This window comes from Callorhinus ursinus, unplaced genomic scaffold (assembly GCF_003265705.2).
Source record: "Callorhinus ursinus isolate GAN/ISIS: 27379988/994484 unplaced genomic scaffold, GSC_fseal_2.0 scaffold10, whole genome shotgun sequence".
Lineage (NCBI taxonomy): Eukaryota > Metazoa > Chordata > Mammalia > Carnivora > Otariidae > Callorhinus > Callorhinus ursinus.
The window spans coordinates 59,134,591-59,160,661 of NW_027397072.1; the positions used below are offsets into that span (position 1 = coordinate 59,134,591).

General features: G+C 33.0%; 1 protein-coding gene across 10 annotated transcripts in view; it reads right to left on the bottom strand.

The window, feature by feature from the left end:
- EHBP1 (EH domain binding protein 1) overlaps positions 1-26,071 on the bottom strand; it is a 715,801-nt gene that overhangs the window by 3,200 nt on the left and 686,530 nt on the right. For all 10 annotated transcript variants that reach the window (XM_073897641.1, XM_073897642.1, XM_073897643.1 and 7 more), the window contains 2 exons: positions 5,568-5,667; positions 4,376-4,449 (listed from right to left, as the gene is read on the bottom strand). In XM_073897641.1, the coding sequence (XP_073753742.1) occupies positions 4,376-4,449; positions 5,568-5,667 (174 nt within the window). The remainder of the gene's footprint in view (positions 1-4,375; positions 4,450-5,567; positions 5,668-26,071) is intronic.

Consider the following 26,071-nt stretch of genomic DNA (forward strand, 5'->3'; position numbering starts at 1 on the left):
GTCATCTAGTCTAATTTCAGGTAACTGTAGTTCCAGAAATATTAACTCAGAGAAAAACCTGCTAAATTTGTAAAAGATTTGTAACTAAATTTTATAATTAGTAAGACTACCAGTTTTGATGAATATTAATTTTTCCACTTTTAACCTCAAGAAATCATTCAGATTATAAGCTTTATAATTATTTACTTCCAAAACATTTTGATAAAAGCTTCACAACTGGGAAATAAATTTCCTCCACCATACACTTAAAAAATACAATTAAATGGAAAATTACAAAATTTTCTGAAACCAAGAAAAAAATAAATTTTAACAAAGGACATATAATTTTCTTAATTAAATTGTTCCTTTTCTGTACTTAACCAGTCACTTTTAAGGCTTTAATTAATAATTAGAAATATCAAGATAAATAAAGCTTTAACAATATGGATGAGAGAAAACTTTTATTTTTTAACCCCTGAAGTACCGAATAATTTAAAAAATCTTAACTTTTTCCTAGCTCAATACTGACATTTTCTGTAACTGTAACAAAAACATTTTTAAGGTTATGAATATTTAGGTTATTTTCATCATTTCACAGTCAAATTTAACAGAGTAGAATTTAAAATGTTACAGCATAAATTTAAGGATTTTTCATATTAAATTTGTCATTGCTATGTTAATATTTATCTACAAAATATTAGTCAATTGTAGAGGAAACAGCTATGTACAGTGAGTATATTTTATACTAGCAGAACTACTTTTACTTTGCATTTGCTTTCTCACGGGAGTAAATTTATACACGCACACACACATAATTGAATGCTGATTTGGGAAATTAAACTATTTTGATGATTTTTTTAAAAATTAATAATCCCTTTCAAATTGATCAAGATCCATATTTGTATGTTCATGCCTAAATTTAAAAAAATTTTAAGTCCCCTTTTAGTAGCTTCACCTAGATGTAATGTCATGTTTTAAAAACCTGCCTGTAAGTTTATGTGTTACCTGTTACGCATTTTAAGAAAGGATTATTCACCTATAACACCAGTCACAGCTAGCTAGATACACTGACTTTGACTTGAACAGACTACAATGTGGCTTCTGATTAATTTAAAGATTCCAGTGTACTTCTTCTACAAAAGCCATATCCTCTTGCAACAAATAGGATTAAGTTTTGATGCTGCATTTGAGCCAAAGTGTTGAAATAAAGAGATTCTGTTTATGTCCATCTGCACTGAGCTGTTTTGTTAATTTAAAAATCTCTTTTTTTATATATAGGGCCAATTATTCATTCCCCGATTCAGTTTATTTGCTGAAGTTGATAATTACCTTGGAAAAAAGGCAAAAGAAATACCTATAAACACTTTGATAGAAAGGACCTAAAGTTCTTGTAGTAAACCTTCAACCTTGCCACTATAAATAAGCCTGGCACTTTGATGAAAATTAACACTAGTTTTGTAAAGAGCACATTGGGGGATTGCAGTCAAGTCTTATCTTTAGTTCCAGTCAACTAGCAATCCTGAAAGAGTTTGCATCATCATCAGAGCAGGCCATTTGATAGGATTCTACTGCTGTACCTAATCAATCTATGGAAGACTGTGGCTGTGCTGTGTAACAAAGCTAAAATAGATTTACAAATGGGGTTTTAGGGGATAAGCTCCTCCACAGGATTACATATTGATTTTAAATATAAAAAGCTTATCATATAAACCATAACTACAAAAATAGTGAACCTATGCATAAATCCCTTTAGAAGAGCACCCACTTCAAACTCTAAGCCAAGAATAAATCAAGATGTACAAAATCCTAGAGGAGATCCATTTCTTGTGCAGAAAATGAACACACCACTTTCTAAAAGCCCACCCCAATGTGTGCAGAAATGAATTTATCTTTCCTGAGGGGGCATTAAATAATCTGGAACAAAAAAACTATAGGAAAAGTATCTAAAAGATGTTTGTTAGCTTAAGGGATCCTACAACTTAGCTCAGTAGAGTGAAACTCCTGCTATGAAAAACACCTCGAGGAAAAAAAAGGCAAAAAACAGGCCAAAGTGATTATGGATTTTCAGAAGAATGGATATATTGAATTTTTTTTCCCCTCTCAAACCAAGCTGTTAATATTTCTTTCAATGTGCTATGTGGCTATTAACATTCTGTGCTTTCTCCTAGTGAATGGTTTCAGGAGCAGATTTATTTGAAAAGATTTTAGTTTATTTATTATGAAAACCATCTTATGGCTACCTAGTAGAAGAGATGGGGACAAAAAGAGGAATGAACCTTACAACAAAGGAGAGCAAAACAACACCAAATAATGTTGCCTATTCATGTGTTATTCTGTGGGTTTTAATATTCCAAAAGGCTACTGAACTGCATGTGTATACATTCTAAGGGCTGGCTCAGAGGACAGTGTGTTCACAGAACTGATCATCACGACAGTCAGTACCTGTCTAGGACAGCCCAGGCCATGCACTGCCCAGGCTAGTGGGACAGGCCTCTTACTAAGAAAGTGCCTTTATTTGTCATCAACAAGCTACTTCTTTCCTCAAGTCTCTTCTGTCCCTCAACCAGCAACAGAAACTGGCACAATCACATATGAGACAATGATCTTAATTAAAAAATAAAACAAAATCCCAAAAAACTACCAACTGTATTAAAGGGGTTTGAAAAAGAAAAACACTTCTTCCCCTCCTTAAAAAAAATATGACTTTGTACTGATATGTACAAGAAGAACAGGCAGATAAAATGTTCAATGATTCGTGACTGTAGGTTTGGTATATAGACACAGGACTACCATAAAACTGAGATCTTTTGTATGTGTCATGGCCCTCCTTTCAAGATGGTATTTGGTAATATAACTGGTTTGGGGACAGAAACAATATCTGCCTTAAAAATCAACTGTATTGTATCAAGCTGTATTTTAGGGATAATTTAACTTATTATACATGAGAGAGCGTTTTTAATACTCTGTATTGAGTATAATGTGTAATGAATCTATAAAGAATAAACTGTACAATGAGTCACACATTATATATACTATATATACATACATTTTATATCACACATACATATATATAAACCATATAAATAGTATCTTCTATACCCACTTTTCAACTATTTAGCTTTTCAATCTTTTAAAGACTACACCATGACTACAAAAATTGTGTCAAGAAGAAAAATACCATTTAGCACACCTGTGCATTTTATTTCAATGGCAAGTTCTACAGAACTTCTAAATAATTTTGACAAAATTTTTAGTCATTATCAATGTATAATTTGATTCATCTGGATAGCCATTTGAAGGAAATAAGCTATCTGAAGCCTTTAAAATAAAGTAAATCCGATTTCTGAATGAGGATACACAAACGTTGTCAGTCATATTTATCAAATGAGATTACAGATATAAAAGCAATTAAAAATAAAACTTTTATAATATATAAGATTATATTTAGATAAACAGCATATATTTTATTTAATCACAATATTAATTAAAATATTTTTAAAATATATGGTTTCATTTGGCTTTCCCTTACAAACTTAAATTTCTAGTTTCTAAACTAATTAGAATTGGCTTATTATGGATCAGGTACCTTATCAGGTAAAGAAGGAAATTACTATGGACAGTCAATGGGTTAAGAGGTCAATATAGAATAGGAAAATCAATTTGCATTGATTAGACAAAAGGTCCATTTTACACAGCCCAAAGGATTACTTTTTAAGCAGACATCTTTGAACTATAAGACATTTTCAACTAAAAGGCATAAGGAGAAGTGCATTCTTAAACATGTTAAGAATTTTTTTAAAAAATCATATAGTAAATGCCATAGTTAAGCTAGCTGATGTTTACTGATATTATGAACCATGCTTAGGATTACTATGTAATTCATATAAAAGCTTTATGAAAAGTATTAAAGTGTTTTATTTATCTCTTATGTCAATCTTTGCCTGAATAATCACTTAATAGGAGTTGGAATCTTAAGAACTATAGCAGACTGCAGGCATATTTCAGTGTTGACATCAATTAAATATTAAGGTAAAATTTAGAGTCTGATGTGAAAAATCAAAATGATAAATCTTTCCCCACCTCCCTCGTGGAAACATTAAATTTCACACACAGTAAAATGTAATTAAATCACTTAACTCCTTATATTTTCTATTTTATGGACATTTCAGCTTACTGACAAAGTTAAGACAATTTTGTGTTAAATAGCACACATAATGATTATCTATCTGAATTAGGGTTCTTAGGGTTTACGTGACTGTTGCTTTCTAACTCTAAGGTGTTTATCTGTTGGTTCCTAGTCAGGCCACACCTAGTGAGACCAGAAGTGTATTACACTCTTTAAATCTCTTTGCAGTTGACACTTCACATACCTCATTCCATCATAGCCATTTCTTACCTTCGATGGCTAGCATTGCCCGCAATTCCCGATTCAGCAGCTCATACCGTCGTTCTAAATCATGCTCTTTTTCCCTAGGCAAGTTGCAAAAGTTCATCAATATGCTAATTACTAAATCATTAAACACTTAAAAGAACCTGTAGGTTACATTGATTTTAGGACTCATAACTGACTTTTCTCTTTAACTTTAAGCTACTCCAAACAAATGATACACAAACCTAAAACCTTCCTCAGGTTGAATATTACTAATGCTATTATTTTTCTCCTTCAATTTTGAATTGCACAGAGGTATATTTTAACCTTCAGATAAGTAGTCTCATTCTTCAATGCTTCTTGTCTTAAGTGCCAGGTATAGGACTATTTTGTAAAATATTTTTCATAGCTCACAATAAGCACTCTTTTGTCTGGAGCACCATGTAAAAAGAATACAAGAAACATGTAAGTACTACCAGTGCAAATTTAATACAGAGACAATTAAAAATCCGGAGAGCTAAGTTTTGTGCTTCTTTATAACTCTTTTTATCAAGTTCAGGCATAGCAGAAATGACAAAAATAGAGGTTTTCACTAAAATAAAACATGTGAGCCTGCTCCTTCCCACACTAGGTGGCATAATATAAGAATATTGCTGGTGAACAAAAAGAAACACGCATTAAGTCCTATAGTGAACTAAATGCTAAAGACCAAGAATGCTTACATTTGGTCTAGTCTCCATTTTACTGTACACAAAAGTGATCTTTCTGTGATTGGAGGAATTACCCAAATTTAGGGTAACATCATCTGTAGAATACAAATGTACTTTTGTCCTTATTAAGAGTTATTTTCATTTTTAACTTAAAATGTGATGTTAAATAAACTTCAATTTTATTTCTTTTGTCCTCTAACCCTTAATATAATCCAAATCTCCTTTTTGTGCATAAGTGCTTTATTTCTTAAATACAAAATTTTTTTTATTCCTTGGCTTCCTATATAATAAACATTTTTTAGTATATATCACTATTTTAAAAAACTTAGTGTTCAGATGAGAAATGATATGCTATTTTTAATTTTTATTTTTATAAAAAACTATACTGTAATCTCCAAGGAAAGAAAAATATTAAGCCTAATAAATATGAAATCCCAAAGAAGGCAATGACAAAAAGCCTAAAGTTCATCACTGTTGTAGGAAAAACAAGCATAGTCATGGGTACTTACAGGAGAGAAAGCTGGTTCATTCTCCTTATTAAGGCATTTTTCTTATTAACCAACATAAACCATTCCTGCATCATAGCTTCTTCTTCTTCTGTGTTCCTTCCTGTAATTCAGCAAATTATTTATTATATGACATTTTACAAGCCAAATAATAGTTTAGTACAAGTATTTTTTTTAACATGAAACATATTTTAGCTATCCCAACAGTACAAATTAAACTGTTTATAATAACATAATATTAAAGTCCAGGGTCTGAAAAGAGAAATCAACATCTAAAAATTCATAAGCCAATCTTCTAAAGCTGGTATTATTCAGCATGTATATTTCAGTCCCCCTGAACATATCTACAGATCAGACTAACATTAAGTACAGTAAAAAAAAAAAAAAGTGTTCCAACTTTTAAATCCTCCCCAGAGGCTGATTTGTTATTATGTTTCAATGAGGAACTCATGGTGCTGACAGACATAAGGTCATGATAAAAAAAAAAAAAAAATTCAAAAATCATTATGAGAATTGTAAGACTAGCAGAAAGATCAGAGAAGTCCAGAGATTTCATGAAAGCTTCCACTTGTAACAACTTGCTTTTTTTCTTTTCTCCCCAAAAGTAAACTAAAGATATATGTTCATATACCATTCTGGAACTCATCATCTCTAATAGGGCAAACACATGCAAATTGTTTTAAATACATTGTAAATGACCAGGCTACAAAAAATGCCTACAGCTATCTGTGAAAAGACACAGTATAATGGAAATAATAATGTTCAGTAAATCACAAAACATTTCAGCAGAGAGAAGATCTAAAATTTAGATTTACTGATTGCACATTTAAAATTCATTTTCCATCATCTATACCACTCCCAAGGCCAGTATATCAAGGGTTATAATGTATAGGATATATTTATTATTGTTCATGTAGAAGTAGGCCACAATCACATTCAAGAGAAATATTAATTCCCTACCTTCTTCCCACCTCTTCATTCAAATTGTACATAGTCAAATTTATAATTCTTTGACTTTTCTTTTTTCTGAATTTCACCCATGATTGGTTTATTGTTTTGCTAGGCCATTATTTAATACTTCAGTCCCACTTCTGTACAGATGCATAGGGCTAACTTAAATATCTAATAAAAAATAAAATATTCTAGTTTCATTTTCTTTTTAAGGAAGATATTTTAACTTTCAAACACACGACCAGCCCATTTTAAAAATTCAGACAATAGATACCTAAAATAAGTGAAAAGCCAAGTCTTTCACCAACCCCTCTCTCTCCAATTCCTCTCTCCATCTCCTTTCTCCAGAAGTAAGTACTTCTACAGTTTAGCATATCTCCTTCCAGACCACAGAGATTACTATGTGTATCAAACACATGCATATACCTTATCTATAGACACATACAGGTTTCTTTTCTTTAGCGTAAGTGAGATCATATTATATATTGCCCTGTGATTTGCTTTTGTTATGCTGTTCAAAGATCTACCTCATTCTTTTTAATACTTGCATAAATTATGGATGTGCCATAATTTATTTAACTATTTCCACATTAATAGAAATCTGAAGAAATTTTTAGAATGGAAATAGAATATAAAGAGATGATAATCTGTGTGCAAAAGATTAAACATGTACTTCAGAGCATCCCTGTAAAATAGGTATCTGTTGTTCATCGTTAGGGAGCATAGTGAGGATACGTGCCTTCATTAAATGCTATTAAGTTTATGGTATGAAGCAGACGTAGGATAGATCTTTTTGGGATATGAACAAAAGTCTTTATTGTTTTACAGTATTTTTAATCTCTCTTTTAGGGTAGCTGGTTTTGTATTCACTTTGGACCATGTGATGTCTTGACACTGGTCATGTGATACAGGCTGCGATACGCACAAATCCCTGGGTAGCAACAAAAGAAGAAAGAGTAGAAAGAAAAAGCTGAGAAAAAGCTTGCAATTTGGAAAAAGGCCAATTGTACCCTGGTGAAGGCCTTTTTGATCAGTGAAATGACACATGTGTGCAATATTAATAGGTGCAGTTTTTATGATATTTTATTTTTTAATTAAACACTTAGTTCTTGTGTTCATAGCATAAGTGGCTTCTAAAAATACAGACATTTTAAAACTTTGTTTTGAGTTTAACTCAACCTATAATTGAGGCTTTCAGCAATACTAGAAGCAACTAGCCTACTCTTAAATTAGCATCATTTTCTTCAATGGAAGACTGCTTCCTTGAGAATAACAATATTGATATGGTACTGTGTTATTTTCAGTTTAACTCATGCCTAAGATTTCTAGGTAAGAATAAAAGATCCCCTTCCCCTAATTGTTAGGAAATGACTAATAATACAAGAGTCTCATGTTTCAAAAGGAAATAAACCTAACAATAACAAATATTTAAAGACACATTACACTCTGCTACACAGATTATATAAATTAACTGAAAAAACATATTTGAGGTTAAATCAATTCTGTATCACAAACCCTTATCTGAGATAGTATACAAGATGGAAATCTATACTTAGCCTAGTAATAAAAAAATTAAATTTTCTTCTAATACATCATTACACTATTGTTTTTCGGGATTTAAAATTTTTTAAATTTAAAAAGCTTTTAAAAGCCAGTAAGTTGAACCATTACAAATTAATCCTGACTTTAATAACTGGTTAAAGACCCCTTTAGCTTTATAAGTAACAAAAAATATTAAAGCCTGTGATCACAGTGAGCTTTTCTCATTTCTCCTCTAACCATTTGTTATTTAATCCAATACTAGTAATCCAATTTGTCCATCAGACTTTTAAAGGGCAGAATGCAACTTCCTCAGCTTAGACACTTTTCAAAGTACAATATATTTTTCAAATGAATGCTGGATGTTTCATTTTTCCCAACTGTTCCTAGCTCTAATGCATGAGGAAAAAAAGAACAAGATGAACATTGTTCATACTGATTAAGTAAGAGCTCATTAAAGAGCTGTCAGTGCGGTACTTTGAATATGCATGAAGCATATAATCAGATCTAGTACCGTCACTAGAGGAGAATACGGTAAGTACAAAGGATTGATTTAATTACTTAGAGTGGGCTGTGGTGGTAAAGCAGTCTTGTTAGTGCAAAAAGAAAAAGAGGTTGTATTCTGGCACTGTTAGAAAAAAGGCAGTTTTAGCTTCTGCCACAATACATAATCTCAGAATAAAGCACTTTACATTGTAGCTTAAAATGAAGACTGTCATTATTTTATAAAATGGCCATAAATCATTTTATCTTGTTTAACCTCACCTGGTTAACTACTTGTCTTTGAAAATTATCTTTAATTTGTAATTACAACTACATTTTTTTGACACTTTAGAGTGGAATACAGATACTTTAAAAAAAAATCTCAATTTTTTTTTTCAGTTTCATGAATTGAAAAATTCAGGACATATACAAGTGAAGACCATTTTGAAATAAAAAAATGACAAAATACTACAGGTCAGTATACAATTACTAAAATGTAAAAACATGGCTGGGTTGTTATACTGCATTTTAAAACACAGTGCCTCATGTAAATATACTACAAATAACAACATCACATTAACATTTTAAAGTATTGACTAAGTAATTCAATCTCTGGCAATATTTTTCCTACCTTTTTTCCCTCAAAGACTTCTGTTTTTTATTTTGCCTCTAGAAATGTAACATCTTTTCTGACATCACAATCTCTTAACATCAGTTTTTTCTTTTAACCAATTACTACAGAGCTGGGATATGATTTGTAAAAATTATCAAATGATCAAGAATAATGATAATGGCAGGAAAAGTAACTATAAATGTGACTTCAAATCATTTTCCCTGTGACATAGTTCACAAAAACCATTTAACAGAAAGCGTGTAATCCATAGCACTACATACAGTATAAGTACTTAATAAACACAGGTTGACTATCAACCATTTTTATATTTCATCTCCTCCAAAAATTATTTAAATTTAGTTAAGATTAATTTCATTCAAGAATTCATTCATTCATCCATGAATATGTATGTAGTTTTCATTTATTTTTCAGAAGCAGTTTTTTCAATGTAAATTTTTAAATGAATAAAAGAAAAGTGATGTGAAAAACCTAAAATTATGAATCATATATTCAAAAATTTTCTACTAATTTACCTTTCCTAATTAATCCTTATCTCTTTAGAAAGATATATTTTTAGACAGTGAATTCTTATATAAATACAAAATAAGGAACAATACAATTTTAGCCAAACAGAAGATGAATTCAGTGGGAAGGAATGAAAACACAAAGATGTAGGCTGCTGTTGTACATATAAACAAATTCAAGGTTTTCTACCAGAAATCTTGCCATAGCCCCATAGTGGAGATGGCTGACCAGTGATCATATATGGCCCTTAAAGGACACAACATAACAAAGCCAAACCAAACATAAAAACAAAAAAGCTGCCATTACAAATTGTCCTGATGGTATGATAACACCAATATGATGATCTCTGAAAGACATAATATAATACAACAGAGAGACACACAAAGCTGTCCAACTAGCTGGTACTAAGAAACACATTCTAATAACAAAGGAAGTGAAATCTGGTAGATCTATATAATGGACAAAAAAGATGAATTTACTGTAGTTATGTAGGGTCATAGACACATGAACTCCTAAAGCCAATATTCCTACAGGACTCCAGTGCATCAGTTTTAGAAAATATTTTACACTTAGGAAACAGAGCTTTATTATGAAAGGAAATTTTACTATATAAGCAAATAGCCGATAAATGTTTCTACCCCAAGAATATCCTCAAACAGCAGTCAACATAAATGAAGAATTTCATAATCTTTATTGATGTTTTCAGCAGCAATTGTCTTAAAACTATTCGCTTAACATGATATATTTGTTATAGTGTTAAGAATACAAACTTTGGGGAAAATCCCGTCTCCTTTTGTTGCAGTAAAATAAAAACTAACACACTCTCTCAAACATACCTTTTATTTACCCATTTGGTAAAACAGATTCAGGGCAACATCTCTCTACAGATAACTTCTGATAGACTTCTAGCACATACTTCTTACAGAAAGAGGTATAGACAACTTCACCAAAGTTCTTCCTACATAAACTTTTACATAAAAAGGAGCTATTTCCGAAGGTTGGAAATTAACAGCAGTCTTCTTGTACCAACTCCTTAATAGCGTATGAGTAGCCTTTTTTCCTGCCAAAGGTCAGTGCCAGATTTCCAAAGGTAAACTTGGCACAAACTCAAAATAGCAAAAAATAAAAATAAATTTAAAAGCCTGGAAGGAGTTATCATGGGAAAAACTGTAACTGAAAAAAAATCTTTATATTTACTTACAGTTTAGTATTTTCTTTAAGTTACATATGGGATGGATTTGCACCTATTAACTTTTCAGTGCTAAGAGCATGTAAAGGTATTAACATGACCCACATTTCAGGTAATACATGACCATCCTGACTACCTACAAATAGGCACTTGACTAGTTAAAATGCTCAGAACATAACTTTAAAACTGTGTTTACTTTTTTAAGGTACATTTAACATATTCTGTAAAATAAGATAAAATACAGTGAGTCACTTTTATAGGCATCATTGAACCAAACAGACTATTGTCTACTTAGTGAATCAATTAGGCATCCTGTAATAAGGGGAAAACTTGAATTGTGAGCCATGCTTACAGATGGATAGCTTCTCCCCACCAGTTCTCCCCTCTCCTGAAGCCCCTTTTGTTTGGACTGCACCTGGTGAACTCCTCTCTACCCCCCATCCTGTCCTAAGGTCTTCTCACAGTCATGTCATAGAAATGACTTCAGAGCTGCTCCAGAAGTGACAGAGACATTAATGTTAAAGACAAACATGAAGAGTTGAATAAAATTATTTCTTGAAAAGTAGGAGTGGACAGAAGCAATTATTTCTAGATTAATGTATTTGAAGATGTGATTTTAAATGTATGTTTATATAGCTAAATTAAATATTATAAAAGATATTTCTAACATTTTATATATATATATATTTTAAAGATTTTATTTTTATTTATTTATTTGACAGAGAGACACAGTGAGAGAGGGAACACAAGCAGGGGGAATGGGTGAGGGAGAAGCAGGCTTCCTGTTGAGCAAGGAGCCCAAAGTGGGGCTCAATCCCAGAATCCTGGGATCATGACCTGAGCCAAAGGCAGATGCTTAACGAATGACCCACCCAGGTGCCCCTAACCTTTTATATATTTAAGTAAGTCAAGATTTCTGGGGGCAGGAGGGGGTATCTTCTTATTGGGAGAATCAAGGTCTACCTTTTTTTTTTTTTTTTTACAGTCATTTGGGCATAATTTTTTTTTTCTAGGGTGGTCTGGGAACCCAATCCATAATTTAAGTATTTTATGGAAATATTCATAAATAAATGAAAATGACTCATAAATTAACTTCAGAATAAAGACCTCTAGTAAATTAAGTACCACCTTTATGAATGTGTTTACTTGTATTAATTCTGGGGAACTTCTGTGGATAAGACTAGAAATTCTGGTAAGGCTAAGCATAACATATAATTGTACTGTCTGTAGTTTCTGTGGCTGGTTAGAACCATCATCTTGAATGTGATGCAAATAAGACGAACATTGAATCTGCATCCCAAATGGCTTTTCTTCCAGTCTGGCTAAAAAAAAAAAATTGACTGAGTTCCTTGATCTTAGTCTAATTAACCTCTCTGAGCCTTAGTTTCCATTTCTATAAGGGTAATCATATTGCTTACCTCATACGGTTGTTAGAGGAATTAAATGAAAAAAATCTATGTAAAGTCCTTAGCACAGTACCTGAGACTAAAAATGCTAGTTATGATGATGATGATAATGAAGAGGGAGATGGTGGCATAATGCAGCACTGTGGAGATACAAAGATGACCAAGATGTGGCTTTTTACCTCAAAAGGGCTCACAGTCTAATGTGGAAAGACACATAATCAGGAATAACTAGCGTGAGGGTCAATTTCTAAACAACTCCACAGATACAAATTATATTTTAAATCTTTGTTAGTCATAACAACTTATACAGTTAGGATAGTTAGTATGTCTTTGGTCATAAGCAGGATAGGTGAAAAATGTAGGTGAATCAGTACAAACTCATTGCTGCAGCTGGAAAAACAAAGTGGATGCCCTACCAGGTCAGCAGCATCACTACTGCATACAAAAGGCGGCCGTAATGATGACACAATAATGTGGCTGTGCTCCAAATAATGAGAGTCTAATTATTTGCAGGGTGCTAGACATTTAAAAATAAAGATCACAGAATATTGCTTAATATCAAAGACTAAAGAAGGTAAATTTTAAGATTGAAAATTATGCACTACTAGAACACACTTAAAAGTTTACTATTAGCATAAAGAAAAAAATGACAATGACAATTTGAAGTAAAAGTGGATATAATTTTAAGAAAAGAAAGCCCTCAGCAAGAAAAACTAAATATTTGTAAAGTAAAAACCTTCACTGAGAAAGTAAGATTTCATCATTTTTATAGAAAGAGATTTTGATATTAAAAGCAGAGCATCTTTAAAATCAGCTTATAAAATTGGCAATGCAGATGAAACAGCTGATTTACTAAATGCCAGGTGAGAATGAGATTAGATTTCTGTTGAGAATGTAGAAAATTAAGTATGTTTCGTTTTTAAAATATAGAAAGACAAACCAGGTAGATATGCTCTAAATAGGCTTCTTTCTAATAAAGAGTTTCTCCAAAGTTGTATTATGTAGTCAGTCAGCTACTCTTTTAGGTAACCCCCTCTTGTGTTGCTTAAAGTGTTTCAATGTCCTTTAAAAATCCTACACACAGTGTCTCCAGTGCCTTCAGTTTCCAATAAGGAATGAGTTCAAGCCCCAACCTCCAAAGCACCTCTTCCACTCTATACCTGCTTTAATCGTGCTTGGGTTCAGATAACCAAGTAACACTGGGATATATCCTTCCTTATGTGCCTTCTTAAAAGTCTTTATTTGATGACGGAGAGCAGAAGGAAATTTAACCTATCCCCTTCTAGCCTGTGGCCATGTTCAGTCTCAAAATGGACGCTGCAGAACCATCTCCAGCAGCACTTTAACCTGCACAGAGCTTCAAAATTACACAATACTTTGAATCAAAAGCAATGAATGCTGTTTTTCTAGACTAGACCAGGTGACTAGTGTGGATTTCAGCAATATATCAACTCATCCAATGCCCCTTAATCTTCTCATTGGAGCCGTTCTCTTCATCATGGCACACAAGACACATTCACGATGGACTTGTACCCACAGTGTTGTTTCCTGAATTCCTGGAACAACAATGTCTCACAGAAGCTACTCTATATAATATCTCTCTTTCATCAGATCAGTGACAACCAGTAACTTTCTTATAGGCTGGTAATAATGATAATTATAATGATGATAATAGCATCAGATATTTAATGAGGCTGTATAACTTAGAGCTAGCTAGTGGTAGAACTAGGCCTTAAATCCAGGCAGTCTGTCTTGTAAACCACCACTCTCAGCTACCCCACCTGACACTCACAGGGTAACCAGTCTTACAAGAACAGGCCCTTTATTTAGAATTCAGGCCAACCTTGACAAAGCCTTCTGAATGGCTCTGATAAGCAAAATGGCACAAACAAAACAAAACAAAGCAAAAAGCAAACCTTCAAATCTCTGATAAACAAACAAAAACCATTCTGTTCCTTAGTTCATCCATTAGTAGTGGGGATTTTGTTTGCTCTTCCAATGTAGGCCACTGGGACTTAACAATGATCTCAGAGAAGTACATCAGGGGATGTCAAGGTGAATCAGCCTTTTTTCCTACGCACATATATCTTTATGATCCTTGAATTATAGGTCAGTGTATAATGTCTGCTAGAAACATGATTCCAGGGATAGACCTGTTCACTTCTTGGACAACTATATACCACTCTGATTCCATTTGAGCATTTGAAGCAACCTTCAGTGAAAATGGCCAAACAAGAATACTCTGCCTAGCATGGGATTATCAGGATGTATTCAAGTTCCAGCTCTGCTCTTGAGGAGCTACAGGAACTTGGATAAATAATTTAATCTCCCTATGCTTCAGTTTCCTCATTTGTAAAAATGGAAATAATAGTACTACTTCAACAGGGGTTCTGTGAAGATTAAGTGAGTTAATATATGTAAAACACCCAGAAGAGTGCCTGGCATATAACATTATTTAATCAACGTCATGGTGGTTGCTATTGTTATATTGCTATTGCTGTATTTTTTCTCTCTCTCTTTCTTACTATCTTTCTCTCCATATACACACATGCAGTAAGGAGCACACTCTTTATTTAAGCTCCAGGATCCTCTCTGACTATCTGATTCTTGGCATTATGGATGGAGCAAGGAATAGTGATTTCTCCTGGCAGAGACTCAGTTTTGTTTTGTTTTGTTTTTTTTTTTTTTTTTTACTGCCTATGCAAACACTGGGAAGGCCTACCCACAGAAGTAAACACATTGGGCAACTTGGTGCAAAACTTGAGATGTTAGCTACATTGAGCCAGAAATTTCTGTCTTTACATATCCATTTCACTGGCCAAGTCATCCTACCATCATTTTAAGTTTTTCATTCCCCTCAAGTATGGAAGCCCATTGACTTACCTATTACCCATTTTTCTTTAAAGGATCAAAACAAATGCAAACCAGTATGAGACATTCTGTTTCCGAAGGTTACACATGTTCTGCAAAGATTCCCTTGCTAATAGCAGTATCTTCAGTCAGAAATTCAGAGAAAGTAAAAATCTAGTGTGTAACTCCCAGATCTCTAGAATTTCTAAAGATGATTTTCAGGTTTTTCCTCAACTTAATCCCCAAAATATGTTCAATTCCCCTTTTTATCATGATAGAAATGTTTAGATACCCCTGAGACTGAAGAACATCATGCTACCCCAACAGTCTCTCTCAGATTCTTGCATAAGTCTTATGGGCCAATCTCCAGCAGTTAGCTATATGTCCTTCTATTGTATAAGGTATAGCTTATTTAAAAAGGGTTAGAGCAATCACATGTAACACAACTTTACCTACATTCCACCTAAATTCATGGTCAACTCCAAGTCTGTTTCGTCCTCACAATGTTTCTGTTAATATTCTACATTTCAGAATTTAGCAAAATAGCTACCTAGTCAACACTGACAATTTTGCAACGTTCAGTATAACTTTATTAACCTTTTACTTAAGATTCAAAATAAGCACTTGAATTATTTTTATTATTTTTAAGATTTTATTTATTTATTTGACAGAGAGAGAAGCGAGAGAGGGAACACAAGCAGGGGGAGTGGGAGAGGGAGAAGCAGGCTTTCTGCCAAGCACGGAGCCCGATGCAGGGCTTGATCCCAGGATCCTGGGATCATCACCTGAGCCGAAGGCAGACGCTTAACGACTGAACCACCCAGGTGCCCCTAAGCACTTGAATTAAAACAAGTGGTATTAAAAGTTTGAAATTTTAGCTATCCCTAATTTTATTCTCATGAGAAATTAAAATATCTATGACTACTTTAATAATTTATTTCTGTGGAAAGTTATTTATACATAACAGGAAACTACTGCTATTGTTTAAAGCACTGAAATGCATAAAAAACTCATTTTTTAAATTAAAATTTATCCTTTAACTTTCCTTACAGAGGTAGAGCCTTCAAAAGTACAACAGAAAGAGCTATGACCAGGTCCATCAAGTTTCAGATCAAAGCGTCTATCTGGGGAGAACACGCTGGTGGGGAAGAAATGTTGGTACTTTACACAATTCCTAGCTTTGGCCACCAAGTGGTGCTATTAATTCAGAGTGAACTGGCATTGGGGGAGTGGGGTTGGGTGGTTTTGGGGTGGGTAAAATATATAAGCAGTCAATAAATGCAGAAAACACTCACAAGTTGGATGTTCATAACTCATTGTACTGTGAATTTACATATCCTCTCCCACTCAATGTCACCAGTATAAAAACAGAAGAGAAAACTAATTCATATATCTTATTTTGATGGTAAAGTCCATTGTACTCCCTCAGGAAAATAGCTACATATATATTTTCAAACTTTATCCTTTCAGGCCATGCAGCTATAAAAATAATCCAACAATTTTGATTAATTTTCCTCCTCCTACAACATTCATCCAAATTACCCAATTAAAACAAAAACAAAAAAACCTTTACATAAAAACTAATCAGCAATAAACATTACAAATCAGTAATAGTAAGCATTTTTTTTAAAAAATCTAACTTAATTTTTAAAAATAGATACCAGCTTGACATTTTTTTCTTAACTTATATCGTAAACTTCTCCTGAAGAAATAGCTCACCTGAGTGGATGAATGCCTTTCACATTCCAGCTTAGAAATGACATGGGGACAGGGAACAGATGCAATGATTATATATGTTTAGTTTTTTGATGCAGTGCACCTAGAGGCCTTTGGAAAGTGTTAAAAACCTATCTGGTTGCTAAAAGAAAGACATAATAATTTACAACCCACTAGACTAAGAGCTGGCAATGTCTATACAATCTAAAAAATAATGATTTGAAAGCAGAACTTTGTAAGTCTGTATAAGAATAAAGAGAAAGTTCACAGCTATTCATCTGGACAGTCCTAATCCAAAGATGAAGGGACCTAGTAAGGGTAAGCAACTATCCAGTTGTCTCTGTACATTAACATCTGTATTTTTAAGAAAAATGCTTCCATTTGGGGAAACTCAGAGAAAGGTGCCGGAGCAGGGCTCTCATCCTTCCATAAACTACCTTGATTTTGACTCTGGACTGAAGAGGCAATTCACACACGCTTAGCCATCTCTGATATCATTCTTTGTCAAATCAAATTATGAAATCTTGGTTAAGCTTCTTGGGATAGTGTCAGGATGAAACAGAAGACAAGAAAATACATTTGCAAAGTTGGTTCCTACATGGATGTCCTAAAGTAAATTTTTCAAAATACAAAGCTTAAGTTGTTCATTTCTGTATGTACCTCATGAAACTCATATAATTAGTATATCAATTCAATGAAACGTATATAGATTGAGGGACTAGCAAATTCCTAAGGTTTGCTCCTAGCTATTTATTTAGTTGTGAAAATGTTCACACAGTTATGTTATTTTTTGTGTGTAAGCCAAGGGTTAAACAAACAAACAAACAACAACTTTCCAGTCTTATGTCAAATTGCCAAATCAGTTCTTAAAACCATTTTTTGGGTTGGGGGGAGGGAGAGGACTCAGAGAGTCTGTGTATGTGTGTTGAGGGAAGAGAAGAGTTAGAATAATAAATAATGAAGCGACTGCTATAACTGATGGCAGCAGCTACTTTTATACTGGGTACTAACCCTCTGCCTAGAGCTCTGTGCCAAGTACTCTTATATAAATTTTATCTATATCTGTATCAATATGTCATATTCTCAATAACCTTCTGTAATAGGTTTTATCAGCCTTTTTATTTTTTCAAAGTAAATGGCTGAGGAAATAGAGGCTCAGGGAGGTTAAGTAATTTGTCTAAGACCACCCGGAGTCTAGCTGGTATCTTGCTGGTTTTTAAGTCTACGCTCTGCTATCTTTATGCTGTGCTACTTCCCTCAGCATTTATTTTTTTATTTTTTTATAAAGATTATTTATTTATTCATGAGAGACAGAGAGAGAGAGAGAGGCAGAGGGAGAAGCAGGCTTCCCGCTGAGCGGGGAGCCCGATGCGGGACTCGATCCCAGGACCCCGGGATCATGACCTGAGCCGAAGGCAGACGCTTAACCATCTGAGCCACCCAGGCGCCCTCCCTCAGCATTTATTACACTGTAGATTCAACGTATCTTAGTCCCTTGTTTCTTAAAATGTGGTCCATGGATTACCTGTATTATAAATTGCCTAGAATATGGCCCCCACCCCAGATCCACTGAATCAGAATCTTTTAGGCAGGTCCTGGAAATCTGTATTTTTAACAAACTCCTCAGGTGGTTTTTTTAAATGCAGACAAAAGTTTGAGAACCACTGTCTTAGCCCTTTTACAAATAAGTCACCAAGATCTTTTTTTTTTTTTAAGAAAGGGTGATATTTCATGTATAAGATGTTATTTTAGCATTGGCATGACATTACACAAATTTAATTTCACATTCAGAAGAAAAACATGTTGCTGCCAAATCAGTTCAAATGCCTAAATTTTGTTTCATAGATAGTTGCTGAGAAAAACACATTTTCCTGGAATTTCTACTTTTTTAAGTGTTAAAAAATTTTATTACAGTCTAGAATAAGAATGTACCTCACTTTAGGCAATAGACATGTTCCAAATTAAAAATTATGGTGATGTGATAATTCTTTAGGTTCAAAAATTATATTTTATATTTCCAATTCAAATTTCTAGTAGTAGAAAATACTTTCTAAATATCACTGGTAGAAATTATACACATTTGTTCTTCTGGATAAATGAACAAACATGAATCAGCAAATGAAAAAGTCACCTTAAGACTATATAGTAAAAGGCGGGGACATACAGTGAGTGCCAAGGAGAAAAGAAACAAATGTTAGAAATGAGAACCTTGTGAGGTTCTCTGTATTCTGAATCAGAGAGATTCCTTTCTAGAAATCGTATGATCCAATATCTATTGCATGAACTAGACTGATTCAACAATAGTTGAGTGCTACTACACTTAAATATAATTTACATATTTTCTTTCTTAAATAATCCAAATAATGAAATGCAGATAGAAACAAGACATTAAAGATGTGTGAATTAGCTGAACAAATTGTGAGAGTAAAGATATTCTGAAAGTATGACAGTAGTTTTAATTTTTCTTATAACCACAGAAGGAAAATATTAAGGACAAAATAATTTAGGAATATTACCAATTTTAAAAATTGAAGATGTAAAAAAGTCAACAGCACTTTAAACTGTAAGCACTTTAAAATGTAAACTTTCCTTTATTTTTTTTTAAGATTTTTTTTTTTTTAAGTAATCTTTACACCCAATGTGGGGCTTGAACTTACAATACTGAGACCGAGAGTCACATGCTCCACCAACTAAGCCAGCCAAGCACCCCTGTAAATTTTCCTTTTAAAAAAACTTTGTTTTCTTTATACTATATTTCTATTAGTATTTAATTATTTTCAGTAATCAAAGGCCTATTCCATTATGTGTGCAATATGTAATAAATAAAATGTATATATGCGCAACGAGAACAGTACCAACTTATTATAAATATTTTATTTAATGCTTGATGGTGACAGGTAACATTCCTAACATACTAATGTTTTTCATCCTTTGGTATTTTTTATTTCAAAGGTGACCTTGACAAATTTAAATATTAACGAGATTATAGAAATAATAATAGATGACATTTACCGAACACTATATATGCACCAGGCACTGTGCAAATGCTTGATATAAGGTACCTAATTTAATTCTCACAATTCTCTTAGCTGCCACACCATATCAACTTTAACCCAGTGTGACCAAATTTGAACTCATTATATTCACTAGCCAGGGCTAAGTTTCTACACTCAATGTATAGTACTTAAGCACAACAGGGCTCAAAAATATTTGTTGAATGAAAATCACCAGACATAAAAGGATAAATGAATTTCTTCCTTTATAGGAATTAAAGTTAGGTTCTTTTCCCCCAATTTTTTCTAAAACCATAGTGTCCTCATTCTGTTAAAGTGGAAACTGAGGCTCAAAACTATGAAGCTGAGCTTCATATAGCACACTAGAATGGCTCTCATCTCCCCGTCAGGGTCCCAACTCACCGCTGGAAGGACTGAGCCCATGTTTTCAGGTGAAGGTATACCAAGGATTAAGTATGGAAGAAAAGCCTCTCCTATAATTATGTTAACAGCAATGGAAGACAGATGGGCTTTGGTATGTAATGGACAAGGACACGGGAGTGAAGATTCACATGGAGACCTTGGAGAGCTGGGCCTTGGCTCACTATTCTTCCACCTGGCTATGATTCTGCTAATCAAAGATGTGACAGAACCAATTGTATGACATGTTCTTTTATGCTTTTAATTTTTCTGAATATTGGATTAGAATATAATTACATGAGGTTATGTCACTTTTTGCAATTAGAAAATGATTTTATATTATTTTGCATTCTTGGAGTGAGGTGACATAAAGTTAAGATTTTGACACAGCTAAAAACACAGAGACACACAACACAGACCTGTAACACCACATTTACCAAAAGTATGTTGCCATTTTACTTCCAGAAAGGAATGGATTCTATGAACTCTTAGAATCTATCAAAGGATGTGGCTCAATGCCTCTGGAAATTATGCTAAACACTCTCTTTGTAGAAAATTTTCAGACATAAAATGTAAACTTTTTCACTGGCTTCTTTATTATGTTACAGATTCAATCCCCTATGAATTGTCAGGAGTAATTATTTTAGTGAGGAACTATAGGCTAAGTCTATACTACTTCTGAACCTTAGACATTATTTGATTTACTTTTTAGGACCAGAATTCCCTTACTTTGTTCGTATTTATGAAAAGTTCCTTTGCAGACACAGTATGATATCTTAGTTTGTCCATTTCATCATATTTTATGTTTATGGAGACCAAATGGAAACATTCTACCTTAATAAGCTAAAAACTTCATTTTCTATTTTACCATGGTATGTCATATGAAGTTAGAAAAAATTTTCATTAATGGGAAATCTACAGTTCTTAACTTTTTTTTTCAGTTTTATAACTATCATGCCAAAATAGGTATTTCACTTGGTTTAATGCATATTTTTCAGTGACATGGCCTCTTTTCTCACTGTAATTTATATGAAAGGAGACAAATTTATGTCTATTAAAAAAGAACCTATACAAAATGGAGACATTTTATTACGTGAATACCACTTCCCACCCATGCTTGTAAGAAGCCTAGAAATATCATGCTAAATCATAGAGAATATAGAATAACCAGACAGAAAAACACCTTTGTTGTTATATTTAGAAGATAGTTTCTACTTTTTGCTGACTTTATTAATGATAGTTGTCCATGTTATTCTTATTATAGTACGGTTTTCCCTCTTCTTTATGTTAGAAGTATGAATAAATTACAGTATCTTAAGAGGCAAGATCTTAAGCCATGTGCTCAATGTTTAATGTACAAAAATACAATTTTTCAGCATAAGAGAAAATTTAAAGAACAGTATATAGAAATATCAGAAATATATGTATTAAGCCAAGAATTTTCTCCACACAAAACCTGAGAAGTATTGGTGTATCAAACTTCCTTTCCTGGCTATTTATTAGTTGTACAGAATCAGTTTAACTCTATGTTCAGATATCTTTATATATAAAAATGTGCCCAGTTTGGATTTTCATTTTCCCCTTACAGATATCGGTATGGTGAGAGATGCAGCTGAGTACCTTAATCTCCTAGTAATTGTACAGTGATTGCTAGAGAAAAGAGACAGAGCTAGTTAAAAATATGTTCCTTACAAATATATAATTTAAATCTCATAAAAATGTTTTTTCTTTTAATCAAAGAACCTATTTTTATAGTATTTACTCAGGCAATCTTACCTTTCTGTTGTTATCTATACTTTAAACCATAAAAACTACATTATCTGCCATTTTCTAAATCACGGAATCAAATGGTTTATATAGACCCTGTTTTAATGTTAATGAATTTATAGACACAAATAGCTAGCATCAAGGCTACAGTGAAAAGCAGGACACTTCAAGCATTCAATACAGCAAAAGGGGCAGATTAGAGATCAATAACAAAATCACCTGGTAAAAAAAGGAAAAAGGTGTTGCATTAAAAGGCTTTTTCCTTTACATTTGAAACAATACTGAGAAACCTGTATTTTAGCACTTGTACTCAACAGGCACTCCAACTATGCCACGATGAGAACAGAAACCCATCCTTTCTAATAATCTTGTGACAAAAGCTAAAAGACATCATCCTATTAACTAGTGATCTCAACTGCTAATGCGGAGTACTTCCTGGTGCCTTTTATGTAGAATGCTGCTATTAAAAAACCACTAAACATTCACTGTGAACAACACAGAATCATTCATCTTTTATCAGCATCTCTTGTTAGAAGAGTATGAGTGGGGCTGAAGGTGTCATTGATATTATGGAGTGGAAATTAATCAGAAATTTTTCTCATATTTTCCTCATCTCACTAATTTACTTTTGTACAAATTTCCTCCTGTTAAAAAGTTCATACCCAACCCCCTGTTGTACTCTTTTAAGTTGAGAATATTCAACGAGTGCGTCCACTGAAAAGCACCAGGTCCTAACACAAAAAGCATTCGAAATTCTCATTTAGTTGTCTTTATTTTGCTAGCGCCATGTGGTCCTTGAAGATGTAGAAAACACGGGAAGCCGAGTAAAGATCAGAGCAAGCTCATTAGCATTCTGACAAAATTGGAGTGGTGGAGATGTATAGTTTGCCTAGTTTGTCGTTTTGAAAGCTACCGGTGGTAAGCTTTCTATTTCATTGTGCTTTTGTCTTTTGGGGGGGTTTCAAAGCAGCAGGGTATTTGTTAGCCCTAGGTTTGCACAATGCATTGTGGGAACCTTTCCTGCACATTCAGCCCTATATAGTATCATTCCAGTTTGAGTCAAAAAGTTTTTTTTCACCACTTATAAGAAAGGACATGTGTGTGAATCTTAGTGCATACCCTCAATACCTTTATCACTGCTTTGCTTGTTTCTTTTGCCTGAATCACAAAGTTCAGAAAGAGTCAGAAACAACCTAAGTGACATAATTTTCAATCTTTAAAAAATGTTGCCATTCATTTCAGAACACAACACTAAAACATTTATTTTCTGTTCTTTGTCATAAACAACCAACTAGCCACATGCAGGCCTAATTCAGTTAGTTAAAATTCAAAAGCTCCCTGCTCTCTATAATAGAACTCAATTCTATTTTTGAAAACAGTATAGAGGGAAAAATGGTTTGCGCTTTAGAATTATGTAAATAAAGAATTACCTCTTAGAAAACTTAAATAACTTATTACCCTAGTCATTTGATTTTCTTCATCGTCATCTTCTTTTTTTCTTTTCTTTTTTTTTTTTTTAATACATAAAGCTCACTTTGAAGAGCTAAATGGGCTACATTAATGCTACTATTCAACATGAATGTTTCCAAGTTGCAATGAAATGGATAAAGGTCTTTGGGGATGAATTTATCTGCTAAATCCTTGTGGTTGCCCTCCTATCTTGGATGATGACCCAAAAGAATGTCAACAGCTCATTTCCCAGAGAGCTGGAAGGAGTCCCTATGCAAGTCATAATCTGCACATTCTCAAAGAACCATTTCAAACATTATATTTCACAAGCAGTTTTAAGTGATTTTCCTCTCATCTCTAGCATCCTAACAGTACTTTGGACATCAGTGCCTCTGAAATGAGGGCTAAACAAAGTTTACACATGAATGCTATATATGGCATATAAAATTTTAATTTATTTTCAACACACATTTTAAAAACATAGTCACCTTATTACAATAATATACTTATGGCATTAAATGAGATAAATGTCTAAAGATTACTATTTTTTTCTATTGTGGAAAAAAGTGCTTTTTATTACTGGTTATCATTTTCCTTAGAATGTAACCTTATTTATGAGAAGTATTTACAGTTTTTCTTAATTTGTAATTATTACAATTTCAGGAGAAACTAAAGAGCAGTAGTGAGTGAAATATAGTATATGAGTAATCTGCTAAAAGTAATTTAACAGTAAGAGAATGGATCATTTCTATAGGAAGCTTCTGATATAACAGTATTTGGTTATATCACCCTTTATTTCCTTTGTACATTAAGAAACCACTAGACTAAGTAGTATGGCATCTTGGGGGGGAGATAGATATTAACTATTCAAATTATAGTAGAACATGTAATTAAAACGATGCAACTTTTCTGTAATTCTAATTTAAGCTCTAATTTTCACCCCTGGAGCCTTCTCTTAGGCCTTCTTTTACAGTTTTGAAAGCTCTTTCTTAAAACAAACAAACAACAACAACAACAATAAAACCCAGAAGAAATTGCCACATATAATTATGTGGTTATGGTATGAGCCTATTTATATATTGTTAGAACATGAAACTCGACTAACTTAAAGCTTAATATTTTAATGTATCCCAGCACTGAGCTGTTCTACTGCTAGCTTTAATGCTTAAAAAAAAAAATGGATGTTACTACAGTAATAATGACTGAATTAGTTCTATACTTTGCAATGTGAGTATAGCCGCAAAATTATTTATCTACTTCACTGCATTCTCCTACCAAAGTTTCTTGAATAAAATCGTTTGGACTAGCTATATCAAATTAGAGAGCAGTCAGGAGTGTCTAAGTCCAGCTTTAAAACAAATATCTTAACAATTACTTAGCCATATGGAAAATAGGGTATGTCTTCCTGAAGCCATTTTAAAAATATACTTTCTATCTTGAATTTAGACTTCATTAGAAACCATTTCTGACTTGTAATGTTCGATTGTTGAAATATCACTCTTTTAAAGAACCAAAAAAGATGTAAAAAAGCGGGACTTTTTTAAAGCTACCAATTAACAATTTTCCGATTTTTAAGGCCCATTATATTTGCACTTACAACATTTTCAAAATCCAGGAAACGAAGTGCAGTTAAGGCATTATGAACAAACAGACACAGCTGTCGAGTTGGACACAACTACCCACACAGTGACACAACTTTTTTATATTATATCAAATCTGAAGCTTCTTCCCAAGTGTTCACATCCTACTGTGTTTGGGTTCCTATGACTTAAAGGCCAGATGCTTTTCACAAATGACCAACAATTGTAGTTAGAATAAATTAATGACTGATTTTTTTAAAGCTTTGATGGAATTAAGCATACTTCTTTTCTCAATGTGCCGATGTGAATGTTTGCCTGTTAAACTTTTTTTTTTTTTTTTTTTGACAAGTGAGGCCACCCGGCAGAAAACAACTGATGCAAAACCCAGGAATAATCCCTCTGTTTAGTTCAACACTATGGTTAGCCTTAACACTGCCTCTATTATCCAATGGATTTAGAGGAACTTTCATTTATTTGTTGGCCTCAGTTTTCAATTCTGTTGCCCTCTTTAAGGGAACCTAGACTTATTCCTACGTAAGTACATTTGCATACTGGTACAATGAAATGTCTTAAGAATTTTCATTACTCTACTAAGCTAAATAGGGGCTGTGTACATATGTAATTTGACAAATTCATGAAAAGAATCAAGATATAGGTTAATACTCTTACTAAGGATTTTAAAGCACACTGTAATAAACTTGTAATGCTCATGGTACAATACTAACATAATCACTTCCAACAATATTTTAACAACATAGAGCCATCTATTTAAAAAAAAAAACCGAAACCACTGGAACCTAAGAAATGCATTTGATGATCACAAAATCAGTGAAATATGATTTTCTTACTTACTACAACTTTCTACATTAAAATGTGTTATTTTCCTATAGGAATCTTTAAAAATTTATATTTTTATTTATGGATAGTATTTTACATTCTCTCATGTTCAGAGTCTAAGCTAAAAAAGGTTTACTCTATGTGAGATAAGCAAAGTAGAATATGAATTTTTAGTTTATAGGAGATTCA